Source organism: Hipposideros armiger, unplaced genomic scaffold (assembly GCF_001890085.2).
Source record: "Hipposideros armiger isolate ML-2016 unplaced genomic scaffold, ASM189008v1 scaffold_34, whole genome shotgun sequence".
NCBI lineage: Eukaryota > Metazoa > Chordata > Mammalia > Chiroptera > Hipposideridae > Hipposideros > Hipposideros armiger.
Window position 1 is genome coordinate 5,147,816 of NW_017731384.1, and position 15,276 is coordinate 5,163,091.

The 15,276-nt window shown below is 48.8% G+C and overlaps 1 protein-coding gene across 15 annotated transcripts in view; it reads left to right on the plus strand.

Moving 5' to 3' along the window:
* Positions 1–15,276, plus strand: part of ARSG (arylsulfatase G) — a 106,482-nt gene that overhangs the window by 37,720 nt on the left and 53,486 nt on the right. For 8 of the 15 annotated variants that reach the window (XM_019637698.1, XM_019637700.1, XM_019637685.1 and 5 more), the window contains exon 2: positions 2,308–3,047. In XM_019637698.1, the coding sequence (XP_019493243.1) occupies positions 2,830–3,047 (218 nt within the window). In that variant the 5' untranslated portion in view covers positions 2,308–2,829. Of the gene's footprint in view, positions 1–71; positions 725–1,093; positions 2,192–2,307; positions 3,048–15,276 lie in introns of those variants that run through there. The other 7 variants (XM_019637687.1, XM_019637688.1, XM_019637689.1 and 4 more) reach the window with 3 other exon arrangements.

Consider the following 15,276-nt stretch of genomic DNA (forward strand, 5'->3'; position numbering starts at 1 on the left):
GTGGAGGGCAGTGTCACTGGCCCTCATATGTGGGATCCGAACCGGGGCCCTCTGGTGTCCCAAGCCAGCTCTTAACCAACGCGCCACTCAGCCGGCCCTATTTTTAATTTTTTTGAGGAACCTCCATACTGTTTTCCATAGTGTCAGCTTGTATCGTAATCAAAGTTTGTGGCTTGGAGTCCATTCTTAGACTGTCTGGTTTGTCTTTTCATTGTAGGTAAAAAAAATAAATAAATAAAGAGGGAAAGGATTAAATGTCTCCCTAGAAGTGTGGCCATGAAGGATAAGGCAACGGTGCATGGCTAAATTAGTTTCTTTCCGTTCTATGAAAATGCTAAGTGTTCAATGATTCTCTTTGAAAATCCTCAAAGGGATGTTTTTATTGTAGAACTCTTAAGCAAAACAGTCCATGTTCCCACCTTGATTGTAGCTTCTTTCGTAGGTGATTTTTTCCCCGTGATGTCTTTGGTGTTGGGTCATTCTGAAATGGATTCCTGACCAAGAATGAGGCCACTCTAGTGATCCAAGCAAAGTGGCTTTAAGAAGAAAAGACCCCTGTGATGGTTGCTCATGGTCAGAAGCCAATGGAATAAGGCTGGAAATCAACCAGCAGGTCCACAAGTGTTAGGCAGCCTCCCTGTGCACGGGCTCTTTCTTCTAGAAAGGGAGATGTCTTTGCAGCCCCAAGGTCAACAAATACCCATTGCATCTAATTGAGTTTGAGGTAACTAACTCTCCTTTTGGAAAATGGAAAAATGTACATGTCTGATCAGTTGATTCATGGGCCTTCAGATGAACAGGACTGTTTACTTGGACTTCCTTTTTTTGTTTAAGTATGTGTCTGCCCATCCTTCTGTGTTTATCTGGGTCTTCCAGAATTTACATACCTCCAACCACCGCCATCAATTGGGGTTGGCCACTGGGTTGGCATTGTCAGCTGTGCATTCCTTCCGAAGGCAGAGATCACAGCTGGAAATAGTATCTGTCGTAACCCAGCCCTAGTAGCATCTTTATACAGAGGGTGCCCAAAAAATGTATACACATTTTAAGAAAAGAAAAAACTGTATTAAAATTGTAATACTCAATATATATCAATAAAAAAAGATGAACAGAGGTCAAGTGTATACATTTTTTTGGCACCCCCAGTATATTACAATTTGGTTCTCTTTTAATCTCCTCCAGAGGTCGGGTGTTCAGCTGAAGTTTTTCTTTAGTCCAGAATTTTTCCAGTCTTTCTTTCCTTACTAACTGTGTAAATTTAGGGCTTCTAAGTGAACTAGGGGTCATATGGTTTTATTTTATGGTTCCTATTTGGATTTTGGAATTGAACGCATAACCTTCAGCTCCTGTCTTTCAAAACTGAACCTGATTTGTGTTTGTCCACTGACGTTGAATCATCTCCGGTTACCTTAGTTTTCTTCTAGGACCAGAATCAGGATGTTTTTCTCTTCTAAGCCTCTTGTTAAGATCTAAGCGTGATCTACAGACCAGCAGTGTAGGCCTTACCTGGGAACTTGTTAGAAATCCTGGGTCCCAGCCTTACCTACTGAACCTGCACTTTGATAAAACCCCCAGATGATTTGTATGTACAGCCAAGTGTGAGAACCACTGGTTGAGCATGTCTTTCGAGCTTTTGATTCAAAATTACATTGCCAAGATGTAAAGGGACACATTTCTGTGAAAATGAAAAACAATTTTTTCTAACACTTTATTACAAAATATTTCAAAGATGCAGCAAAATTGAAAGAACTCCCATGGAATCTCTACCTGGATTCTACCGTGAACTTATGTTTTCACGTTTCCTTTATTCCCAAATTAATGTCTGTCACGAGTTTTATATAGAAATGCTAGCGTACAGCATGACTGTTACAAAGAGTCATCTCTTGGTAATCAGGGTCTCACCCTTTCATCTGCAGCCCTCAGTGGGTTTGAAAAGGTCACGGTTAGTTTGGGAATGGTGAATCAGAGAAGCATGGTGGGTGGGATTGGGGGAGCACTGGGATCTGGCAGAGTTGCCTGCTGGCCCCTGCCCCCCATCTGGACACCAAGCCTCAGCATTCTCAGGCATCCAGTGAGGGGGTTGACAGAGGTCATCTCTAATGTTGCTCCCACCCTTGATTAGAGGCCCATTGCAAATATCATCCTCAGTGTTTCTCAGGTGGAGAAACTGATGAACCAGTTAAATATTCGGGTAAGAAGGAAAACATCTGTTGTCATGGAAAAGTGATTGTTTCCTAAGCTACTGAGTAAAACACAGCTGCACTGGCGGTTTTCACTCTGTTTTCTTGTCAATTTTTGTTCTTTCAGGAAACCTTTCAGAAACATGAAGCCCTCAACCACCTGGAACTCAGAAACTCACTGGGGACCGACGGCAGCAGCTTCTAGAACATCCAGGTGTTCTGCAGATGTGAGCTTTTGTCCTGCGCTCACTCCCCAGCTGGAGTCCTGAACAGATGCAAGGCTTGGGCTCTAATATCCCAGAGCCCAGAGGGGTCACTCTCTAAGTGACCAAAGGCCGGTTGTTGTCACTGATATCTGATTGCTGTGCACAGCCAGTCATCTTACGGAGCCGCAGTGGGGAAAGCCAACTTTGGGGTTACAAGTTTCCTGACTCTCTTGAATTAGGATTCCAGATGGGGGCCTCATTTCTTTAGCTCGCACCTTCCCTCTGGGCACCACCACCACCTCCTGCAACACCAGTGTCTTCTTGCAAACCTCCAGTCTCCAGGGACTCCCTTCATTGAAAGGAGCAGAAGCGGGGCTCTCAGAGACGTCTCTAGTGGTGGCCCCCCCATCATTCCAGACAGTCGGACTCCCCCGCTTACTGCCATGGCCTGGCTTTCTCTAAAAGTGTTACTGGTGGGGGTGAGCTTCTTGGGATGTCTTTATCCTCTTGTGGATTTTTGCTTCAGTGGGGAAACAAGAGGCCAGAAACCGAATTTTGTGATCATTTTGGCAGATGACATGGGGTGGGGTGACCTGGGAGCAAACTGGGCAGAAACGAAGGACACTGCCAACCTTGATAAGATGGCTGCTGAAGGAATGAGGTGAGTCTTGAAGATGCCAGGCCAGCTTCTCTGTGGGTGTTACCCTGCCTCTTTGGGGGAAGGGGGCAGCATAAAGTATTTAAAAAGCAGTTGATGAGTCCATGTTGATTTAATTATGTGATAGATTCATTTGGTTTGAAGCCAGTACAGCCTCATGGAGAAATCCATCCATCATCCATCCATCCATCCATCCATCCATCCATCTTTCCATCTGATAACAGTCAGAGCCTGTGTGTCTTGGGAATGGGAATACAGAGGTGACCAAGATAAAAATCCTTGCCCTCAAGGTACTTCCTGTCTGGTAGTGGAGACATGTTAAGTGGAAAGGAAGGATGACAATCTGGTACATGAACCTGCATGAGGAGTTTATGGAGTTCCTGGGGCGCGCGTGGAACCCACACTGGGGGTTGAAGGGAGAAGGTGACCTTTAAATAAGCAAGAGCCAGGGAGGCTCGGAAGGAAGAGGACTTACTCGAGAGCAGGTAGGACTTACCCCACAGGGACTGCAAATGAGAAGGCGTGTGTCTGAATGGCCAGAAGTGTTCTCACATTTGTTTGTTCAAATGCCTAATCCTCCTCCCCACTTAGCGGACAAGTGTCAGCTTTCAGCCCTTTGGGTTTTCTTGTCGGGCTGGCATCCATCCTGTCTGTTCTGGGTTGACACCTCCGTCTGCTGGGTGTGATCGCTCCAGCTCCCTGGGTAGGACAGCGCTGGGGTCCCTCCACAGAGCTTCAGCCACTTGCGTCCAAGAGCTGGGAGCTGTCCCCTGAAATATGGACCCCTGGGGTCTCTGCATGTGGTCTCACCTCCTCCAGCTCATCCTCTTCACCTCACCCAAGGTGAACTTTCTAGAAACACTCCTCTGCCTCCAGTCTTTCAGAGGCATTTAGTGGCCCTATGGATAAAATCCAAACTCGGAACAGGGGCTTACAAGACCAGCCCGTGCGCCACACTGGTCTCTGCACGGCCCCTTCTGGCTTGCAGCTGTCCTCAGTGTCGCCTTCCTTTTTTGGGGGGCCAGATCTATGTGATCAGTTCTTCCTGGTGCACTTTTCCACTTCCTCTGTTGAATTAGTATCTACTCAGCATTTGGGTTCCAATTCCGCATGAGGTTCTCGGGAAAGTGCGTGGATGCCTCAGGTATACGCTCCCATCACCCTTGCTGCTCACCATGGTGATGGCTTAATCATGTGACACCCGTGTCGGGTTGAATAGTGTCTTCCCTAAATTCATGTCCACCTGGGACCTCAGAACATGACCTTGTTTGACAACAGGGTCTTTGCAAATGTGATTAAAGATTCTGATGGCATCATACTTGATTTAGGGTGGGTCCTAAATCCAATGACTAGTGTCCTTATAAGAAGGGGAGAGAATACAGACACACACAGAGAAGAGCTGACGGGAAGATGAGGCAGAGATTGGAGTGAGGCGTCTACAAGCCAAGAGTGCCAAGGACTGCTGGCGGCCACAGGAAGCTGGGAGCATGGCAGTGAATGGAGTCTCCCTCTGAGCTTCCAGAAAGAACCAATCCTGACCTCTGGATTTCAGACTTCTCGCCCGCTGGACTGTGAGAGAATACGTTTGTATCTTTTTCATCCACCCAATTTGTGGTAATTTGCTGTGAAGGCCACCGGAAGTTCCTACACCTCGATTCCAGCTCTGGGCTCGAGGAAGAGAAATGCCTTATCTATTCTCCTTTGTATTACTAGCGTGTAGCACACGGTGCGTTTCACATAGGAGGCAATTCATGTAAATTCGTTCATCAAGCATTGGGCTTTAGGAATTCAAAATGCCCCAAACATGTCACCCCAAATTCTGCTTGTAGGAATTTTCTCCTGAGGCAAGAGTTAACCCATACCATTTACCAGATCTTCAAAGGGAAGTGGGTTGGCAAATGCTTAAGAACTTCTGTTTTTAGCGTGGAGTGGGTTAGTGGGGACGTGGCTGGCCTGCTACGTAAATTGACATTTAGGGGCCTAGACATTCTTTTGGGGAGCTGTCCCCGCCTGCCTGCCCTCATCCTGAGCAGAAGGGGCCTCTCGGGGCCAGAGGCGAATCCAGTTTGGTGAGCTGTCCTATGTTTTTCTCCCATTGATGAAAATATTTGCTCCATCTGAGCCTTGTGATGGGGCCAGGCAGACAGCCGTCTGGCTTGAGGTCCACAGCTTTTCACTTGGTGCAAGGCGGGCTTTCTGTGAGGCCGTGGATTAATTCACCCCTGGCTTTTCCTCCTGCCTCCTCACAACCAGTGGGGACCCATGACTTGCAGACAAGGTCTTCTTGCCAAACAGGGTCTAAGGGTGACTTGAGAAAGTATCTTTCCTATTGCTTTTTTTTTTTTTTAAATAGTGTATTAGTTTCCTAGGACGGACACAACAAACTACTGCAAACTGGGTGGCTTAAAGCAACACACATTTATTCTCTCACCGTTCCAAAGGGTACAAGTCCTAAATCAAGGTTTCGGCAGGGTGGGTTCCTTTGGGAGGCTCTGAGGGAGGATGTGTTCCTTACCTCTCCCCTAGCTTCTGGTGGCTACAGGCAATCCTTGGCCTCCCTTGGTTTGTAGACACGTCTCTCAGTTCTCACCCTCTGTTGTGATGGAATTCTCCCTGCATAGGAGCGTCTAAACTTCTCTCTCTAAGGACACCAGTCATTGGACTGAAGACCCATCCTAATCCCGTATGACCTCATCTGAACTTGATTACATCTGCGAAGACCCGTATTTCCAGATAAGGTCGCATTCACAGGTTCTGGATTGATGGGAAATTGGGAGGGTGGGGGTGGGAGAACACTACTCAACCTAGTCCAGTTAGCTGTACTACATATAATTTAGCCTTCAAAGCAGCAAACATGTATGGGGCACCTGCTACTTTACAGACTGTGTTGAGAGCAGAGGTAAAGATGGCCTCTGGTGCTTAAAACAATGCCTATCACATGATAGATCCTCCTCAAAAAAATATTTGTTCACGTATGCGGACTCATGGATATAACCTGAGCAGGCATAGGTGAGTTAACCACAGCATGGGGCGTGCATCCAGGCTGCCCAGATCTGACACTTCACTAACTCTGTGACACTGTCTCATATGCTAAACGTTGCTGGGCCTCAGTTTGCTCATCTCTAATGTGGAACAATAATGGCCTCTACCTCGTAGGGTCCGTTTTGAGGAGGAAATGAGTTAAGTCGTGTAAGGCAGTAGAAGAGTCCCTGGCACATATTGGTGCTTGGTAGGTGTGAGTTCTTACTGTCCCCTCTAACACTGGCTCTGCTGCCCTGCTGTCCCCCGTGTTCCTCTCCGCTGGCTGGAGGGTCATGCTTATTTCCTCAGCTTACGTTCCAGTATCACCTTGTCTGTCCGTGCCCCAACCCCCATCCTTCCCTAAGCTGGGCCGCAGAACTCGGCCTACATTTGTAAGGTTTAAAATGACCTGCTAATCGGGAGAAAATTGAAATGTAGAAATGAAAATGCCGGGGACTTAGTAACCAACCCCACTGCAAGCAGGAAGACAACTTGCACGACAAGGTGGGCTAGGGGAGTGAATTGCGCATGCTTTAAGGAGAAGGACAGATGTCTTTCGTTGGCATCTCTTCCAGCTCTTCAAGCAGTCCAAAAAATAATTACATCTTTAAATCGTTACGAGAACCCAGTGAATGATCCTGATAGTGCAACGGTAGTTTGGTTCTCGTCGGCAGCACATTTAGGAAAGGCCAGTGCCTGTGTCACCTGTAACGAACGTGTGCCACGTTTCTTGAAAAGCCTCAGGTTAAGACATTGCATCAGTCTCCTGGCTGGGTGACTGGATTCCAGATGTCCAAGCTGGAGTTTGAGCATCTGAGCAGTCATAACCTACAGGTATCCCGGGCGGGGAAAAGGAGGACCCGGGATAGTGAGAGAGGAGCAGTCCCATCAGCAAAGCTCAGATCCTGCCCACGCACATTGTCTGCCAGGCTGGCTCAAAAGTAGGTTGACTGTACATAGTAAATACATTTACATAGTTGAATTGACTTGTAATATGTAAACTTGGCACCTTGAATTCTTTCCCCCTTTTCTTCCAGAAATTTAATTCTGAGTCAAGTGAATGGTATTGCTGAGAGTTAGAGACAGTGGCTTAGCTAGAAATCAAAGATCAATATTCACCACTGGATGGTCAGAGGCTCTCGGGCATGTGGCTGTTTCTAAAAAGGGCGTCACCAGGGAATGAATTGAGCTGTCAGTTCAGTCAAACACCTAGTTTGATTTCTGTTCTCAATGTTGGCTTTTGCAGAAATTCATCCATCCTGTTACCTTTCAGGACTTTCTCAGCCATCCTGCTGCCTTTGGGATTTTGCGGTAACCTAAAGGAAGAGGAGAACCAGGCTGGTACTTAGAACTGCAGGGGATCGTAATGAGGTCTTGAGGTCTGGTGGACACCGTGAGAGCTAGGGCAGAAGGAACTTTCAGAAGGAGACTTGTATTAGTAGCAAGGGAAAGATTCTTTCTCCCCCATGTCATTCCCTGCCAGCTTATCCACCCTACCCCAGAGAGGTTCCAATTCAGGGTTTAGGATATCAGGGAGATAACCTCTGGTCCTACAAATTTCATCATTAACTCAGAGATGTTTGCTTTGGGAGGTCCCATCCTGTCTTTATAGCTCTCAGCATCGTGGGACAGGCAGTTTTACACCCCTTTGTCCTTGGATAAGTAGGTCAAATAGACATAAAAATCATGTAATGCCCACCTGCCAACTGGGGCAAGGTGAAGCCTTAACCGGTACCACGGGTTTTAACCTCATGCCCATTTAATAGATGGGGACATGCAGGAACATGATGATCTAGATGGCAGCTAATCTTAGAGAAAAGGAACTGAAATATTAACCAGTGAGGCCTTGGTGCCAGCTTGCTTCACAACTGCGAGTTCAAAATAGCCTGCCAGTGGCTATCACTCTTTCCCCTTTTAAATCTCCCAACGACAGCCATTCAGCAGTGAATCTCTACAAGAGCAGGACAGGAGACAGACGCTGGGAGACCCCAGCCAGCTCTGCCTTCAGAGCCTTACAGCCCGGTGGCAAATAAAGACAAGAAAACCAGCATTTAGGATCCAGAAAGGTGATGTGCTGTCAGAGCAGGAACCCCCCTGACGTATATCGCATAACCTGAGTTGACATCCTAGGGGATGGAGTCAGCGTATATTACTTATACACTGGTTGCGGGTCAAGAATGAGAAAGGTCCGTGCTGGGCTTCTCACAGACCTTTTGGGTGATAAAGCTCCGTGTGAAAATGTTAAGGAGAGTGCTGTGGGGCTGTAGGAAAAGAAAGGCCATTTCTCCCGAGGGAAGCCAAGAGGTACTCAATAAAGCTTATCTGTTAGGACCTGAATGCTGAGACTTTAAAGATGAGTAGGAATTAGACAGATGAAGGGGAGGAGAGAATGTTGTTGGCAGAGGGAAAAGCATGAGCAAAGCCAGAACCCAACGGTACCCATTCACTCAACAAATGTTCACAGAGGCTCTCCCAGGTACTGTCCTCGGTGCTGGGAATATAGTTGTGAGCCAAACAATGACAAGCCCTGGCTCTCCTGGGGCTGGCTTGCATTCTAGTGGTTGAGTCTGGCTGGGACAGGGCGCGTGAGGCCCGACGGATGGACAAGCAGCTGGTGAAGGGCATGCCGTGCGGGCTCAAGTGTTTGGACTTGAGCCTGAAGGCCGTGGAGAGCTCTGAGGACTGAAGTCATCGACTTGCGTTGGAGATGGATTGCTCCTGCTTACTGGGGGTGGCCCACACTGGTGCCCGCAGGGCAGGGGGCAGGCATATGCCAGGCGCCTTCAGGGTGGCTTGGCTCAGGGTTGTGGCAATGGGGAGAAGAGTCCGACCAGGAGGCAGCGAGATGACTCTGTGAGCATCTTGTCATGTGTGTCCTTCCTTGAGTGTGAATGTGCACATATCCACCAGGGGAATGTGAAGAGGAAAAGGGAAATTGCCAAGGATCAGACCAAGTTCAGCTGCCAGGAATCTTTTTTGAAAAGATCAAGAGTATGAATAGATGTGTGGATGAATTCGTAAACGAATAAACAAAACACATCAACTTCGCTATTTGCTGTCACCTTTGTTTGTAGTTTCAAAAGGGCCTGAATATCCCACATAACAACCTTCTCAAGGATGACTGCGCTGTCTTCCTGTTTAACAGAGAAGGCAGCATGGAGGCTGAGCTGAGCCAGTTTGTCGAAGTCATACTTCAGCCTTTTTCCAGTTCTCACCTCCCACCCCTGTCCCTCTACCCACAAAGGCCACAGCAAATGATTTTTAAAACCCATTTCCACCTCCAAGCCTTTAAATTATGAATGGAGCAAAGGTAGTTTTTATTCCGGTCACATAGCAATTTAGAGAGTTGCCACGGAAGGCATCATCTATTTTAAATTCCTTATAAATGAAGGCTGGCCACGCTTCACTTTGCAATGTTATGTCTCCCCAGGACTCTCGTGGCAGCCTTTCCAGGGCTAACGTCCCCCAATTCTAATACATGTAATTTATGCAATGGCAAGTTGCTTTGGTTTCCGTCTGACTGTGTCTTAATTTGAGTTGATTTTCCCGTTAACAGGCTGCTGTAATGTCTGGCTCTGTGTTTCCAGCTTTGCTTTACAATGTATTTTCAGACTTTAATTAGGACCCCTGTTGGTGAGCTGGCCTGAGCCTGCCCAGATAGATCTGGAGAAAAACAAAAGAAGCTTTCCAAATAGCAAGAGCATTTTATTACTTATTAATTAGACCCTGCCCAATGGAGACAGAGGGGGAGAGGGGAAAAGGTGACGTGCAGGTCAGTCCATCGGGCTACGTGGGGTGTTGTTAGCTTTTCTTTTTGAGGGTTGTACAGTCAGGGTTCTCCAAAGACTTGGACATAAAGGAAGTTAAGATTGTTTCCGAGAGTTAAGCTATGAACTTGATCACACAGCGGGGAAGGCATTGAGCCGTAGCAACATCAGCTTAAGCGATTATGTGGAAAGCGGACTAACGTGTTTTTTCCAATCAAACGACATGGGTCTCTCTCCTCCAGTTTTGTTCATCTACCAGATTTTGCTGGAGCAGTTCCATCCCAGCAAGGCGCCCTGCTTGGGGCTGGAGTTGCAACTCTAAGCTTCGTCCTCATAGAACCTGCAGCCTGGGAAAAAGCTGGAAGCCACATCTTGCTGTAGACAGGTACTATAGCTGTTCCCAAGGCGATGGCGTTAGCATGGCCAAGAAGAGACCGCCCTCAGGACAGTCGTGAAAACCAGGCAAGCAGGGCTAGCATTCAGGCAGTGTATGTACTTTGGGCACTGCCCAGGTATGTTAGTCAGCTTGGGCGGCTGTAACAAACAGGATAGAGTGGGTGGCTTAAACAGTATACATTTGTTTCTCACAGTTTTGGAGGCTGGGGAGTCCCCAAGATCAGGCTGCCAGCATGGTCACGTTCTTCTGAGGGCCCTCTTCCTGTCTGGCAGATGGCTGACTTTTCTCTCTGTCCTCACCAGAGAGAGAGCTCTGGTCTCCTCTTCTTATGAGGACACTAATCCCATCATGGGGGGCTCTACCCTCATGATTTCATCTAACCCTAATCACCCTAAAGGCCCCCCCTTTGGAGGTGAGGGTTTCAGTACATGTATTTTGGGGGACACAAACATTCAGCCCGTAGCACCAGGGGAGAAGAAATGGTGCCCCACAGCCTTTGAGCATCCCAGACCCACTGGCAAGCTCCATCCACAGTGGACAAAAGTCTCTTAAGCTTAGCAAACCGAAGGACTTTCTCTTTGATGCATTTGAATGCCCTTGGCAAGAATTAACTCCACACTCACCAAGGCAAACTTCAGATTCTGATTTCCTGTGTAATTTGTAAGAAGGAAGAAAGCGTGTTGACCACACTGACACCCTGGTCCCTGGAAGTCAGTTGGGATGTGGGCATTCCAGTGTCTCTCGGGCTCACATGATTGTGTGGAAGTGAGCCAGGCTCTGCGGCTGACACCGCCAAGAGTGACCTCCTCAGCCCAAGACCAGTGAGCGTGGGGCAGGGAGCAGGCATCAGCAGTCCCGCCCAGAGTCACCTGGGAGGGCAGGTGGAGAAGGGGCGGAGGCACCCCAGGAGCACACAATAGATGACGGCTCTAGCAAGTGCTCGCATGTTGTCAGATGAATGTCCACATTCAGAAATAAAAAGGCTGCAAGGAAGTATCACAGGCCCCAGAAGTCAAAGTCAAGACATCCTTCTGGGGGGTAAGGAAAGGCTTTGTGAGGTTTGGAAGGGTGAGAAGAAGGGTGAAGCACTGTGGGCTATGGTACGGCAGAGTCGAGGTCTTGAGCTGGAGAGTTGGGGGGGGATCTGAGGGGATGAGGAAGGTGAGATGTCCCAGGAACGAGAGTCCTTCTGGGCTGAACTCTGGGGCTGTGTAGGGGGATGTATTAGTCTCTTGGAGCTGCTGTTAACAAAGGATCACAAACTGAGTGGCTTAAAACAACAGACATTTATTCTTTCACAGTTCTGGAGGCTAGAAGTAAAAAACAACAACAAGGTGTTGGCAGAGCCACGCTTCCTCTGAAGCTCTAGGGGTAGTTGTTTCCTTGCCTCTTCCAGCTTGCGGTAGCTCCAGGCCCCCCTTAACCTGTGACAGTATGACTCCAGTCCTTGCCTCTGTTGTCACATGGCCACCTTCCCTCTCTGTGTCTCTGTGTCTGCATAAGGCATTTTCCTCTCTCTGTCTTTTCTTATTATAAGGACACTGGTTATATTGTATTAAGGAGTCACCCTACTCCAGTATCACCTCATTTAATTACAACTCAATGCCTCTATTTCTAAATAAGGTCACATTCTGAGGTATGGAGATTGGGACTTCAACAAATCCTTTTGGGGGACACAATTCAACCCATAGCAGGCAGCAGTAGCTCAGAAGGCTGAAGAAGGAGGGTGAGCCAGAGCATGGCAGGTCACGGTCGCTCAACAGAAGGAAGTCACTGAAAACCTGGGGTGGGGATGGGGCGACCCATCAGTGTGCTAGCATGGGTTGGACAGAGCGAGCCTGGCATCTCCATGGAAGGTCACTGAAGTGATTCAGGTGAGGGACAATGACCATGTTGGTCGTGGGTGGCAGCACTGGGAAAGGGAGGAGCTGAAGGAGACAGGAAGTGACAGAGACACTGGAAAAGATACTCCAGCCAGGTTGACCAGGAAGCGGGGTGGATACAGGCTCTTAGCGGGGAGGACGCTGAGCTTGGTTCCATGCATGCTGAGGCCAAGGTGACCTGCAGCATACATGACAGTGACTCTGGTGCCCGTATGGCATCAACAGCAGCCAAGTGCCACTCACCCCTGGAATTCCATCCATCCCTGCCCTGCTCACAGCTCCCCTGCCATCCCTGGGATGGTCTCTTTCTCCCCACTTAGCTAGTGATGACAGTAGTCATGAATTCTTGAAAACCTACCCTGTACCTGGAGCTCTCTTCAGTGCTTCATATGCATCGTCTCATTGAATCCCTGAAATAACCTGGTGCGGTAGGCATGGTTATACCCATTCTGCAGATGAAGATACTGAGCCTTAGTTATCTGTCTAGTTTCTCACGGGAGGGAGTTGGAGCCAGATGTGAACCCAAGCTTGTTGGCCCATGCTCTTACCCTTCCCACCACCCTGCCTCCTGTAGCACTTTCTTTGTATTTCTCGGGTGGGGTTCATCTTATTTTGTCTTATTTTTCACATTTGTCTTGACACTTCTGCAAAAGTGCGAGCTTCCAGATGCACAGAGCTGTGGCTTCCTCCCTGTAGCTCCCTCTTCTCTGGTTGGTTGAACTAAACCTTAGTTCATAGGTGAAGAGTTTGAGGTGAGAGGTGATATGCGTGTGTCGTCTGCTGGGAGGCAGAAAGATGAGTGAGGTGGCGGGGGGCGGGGGGAGGGAATCTCTAATCGCGTTTCCATGTCTACATAACCAACTGCTGGAGAGATGAAGTCTTGGTGCCTGCCAAGAACCCAGCTGAGCAAGCCAGCGTCCATGAAGGCTAGGGATGTCCCACCAAAGAGGAAGAACTGTGTCACCAGTAGCACACAGGACCCCAGCTACTGACCATGGAGAAACAGCCTTCTGGGGGTCTGGAAGCAGACCCCAGGGGCATTGGTGAGAATGGGCAGACACTCTTGTGCTCTCGTGGAACTCCATTCTAGATGGGGGAGCCGGTCAGCAAGCAAGGAGACGATCCGTGAGCAAGATGAAGTCAGAGACAGTAAGGGCTAGGGACGGAACAGAACCAGGGATGCGGTGCAGAGTGGTCAGGTCAGGAAGGCCTTGTTGAGGAGGTGAAATAAGACCCAGATGACAAGAAGGGGCCAGCCATGTGGAGACTAAAGCTTTCCAGACAGAGGGGGCATAAAAGGGCCGAAGGCTGGAGCAAGCTTGTGGTGTTCCAGGAAGAGCAATTCTGGACAGTGGAGCTGCGGGGAGAGTAGGGAAGAGGGGAGCAATGTCGTGTGGGGTCCGATCACTTGGGTCAGTGAGTTCCCACCTTTCCTGTGTGGTGTCACACAAGGAAACTAATGATATTTGTGCCCCATTTCCAAGGAACTCCACGGAAGCTGCTGGCGGTTGGAGGTACCCAGCCCGAGGCTTCAGCCAGGGTGTCTCCTGCCCCACCCCAAGGTCCCTCTCCATATTATGCTCTAAGGGGATGCCTTTCCTTGGGATTGTGCAGGACACAGACAGAGCCAGAGTAAGCTGAGACAGAGCCTGGAGTGTCCACTTGTCTGGGGCCACACCTGGCTGCCCCTAGGGCTGAGAGTAACCCGATCTCGGTAAACCTGTGACCCATTTGGCCCTACTGTGTGCTCCAGCTTCTGGGCTGGGAAGCTCTGATGGAGAGCCTGCAGACTGTGATAATGACTTTGGGTTTATTTAGATGGCAATGAGGACCCATTAGAAGGTTTCCAGTCAGGAATTCATGCTAGCTGTTAACGGTTTTAAGATTACTTTGGATGCCCCATGGAAAATGGGGGGAGGGAGATTTGGGAGCTGGAATTGGAAGTGGGGAGCAGGGTTGCCACATACAGCTGGGCAGGGCAGACCGTGCACTCTAGACCACTGTGTGAATGGCAGTTTAATGCTCTGCTGTTGCCATCTTGAAATGTTTGGTAATGTTTGAACAAGGGGCTTCACGTTTTCATTTTGCCCTGGGCTCTGCAAATTGTGCAGTTGCTCCAACAAGCTTGGGTCAACCATACAGAACTACAAACTCAGACCAGAATGAATCTGGGGCAATAGATGCTTGTGACGTAATTTGTGTAAAGTGCTTGGAGAAGTGCCTGGATTATAGAAGTGCTTTGTAAGCATTAGCTGTGAGAGTAATAAGAATTATTATAACGAAGACTTTGGGCTGTGAGCTAGGAGGTCCTTGTGCTTCAATCTCAGGAGGAAGAGAACAGACGAGGCTGGATAGAGATGATGTTTTCTTGGGAGCAAGTGGGAACGCCCAGGTGGAACTCGGTTTGGAATTCTAAGGGTAGCAGTAGCCAGCTACCTGCAAATCCGGTGCCCTGGAGTTTGACCACCCCGCTCCTCACCCCCTCACCCCCAACGTGGCCCTCTATGCCTGGCAGGTGGGGATGCTTTGACAGAAGCCTGTGTCTGGGAAGTTACCCAGGTGCTCAGTGATGGAGGGAACGAAGGTTGCAAGGGTTTTTTCAGTCCCAGAGGACTGAGAGACAGGAAGGAGGTGCTGGCAGGTGTGCGAAGCCAGAGCCGTGAGCCCCAGAGTCCCTGAGGCCTGGAGGGAGGTCTGGCCCAGCATGTGTAATCCCAGCAGTGCACATTGGAGCACACACCTTCCCTGCCCTCATTCTGTCAGATGGAGACATCACACAGCCTGCTTCCAAGAGTGTGGCTTCCGGGCCAGCGCGATGAGACAGGCAGTGCTGGGATCTCACGGTGCAGTGTCACTGCTCCCAATGCTGTCCCTTCTCTGCCATTTGTCACCTTGAAAATGGTGTGAGGGAATTAGCCTTTTTCTAGGACTGAGGCCCAGGTCAGTTTGGCAAGACGTGTTATGTTGCACAGAAGCAAAGAGGACGGTGGCATTAGCCACTCAGCACACGCTGGGCAGTGCTTACTTTGTGCTGGTCTGAGGACTTACTGGTGAGCCAAATACCGTCTACTGAGAGAGACAGACATTGTTCTGGTTGTGTACTGCTGAGTAACAAACGATCCCCAAAGTTAGTAGCTTAAAACAACAACTATTTTATTACATCT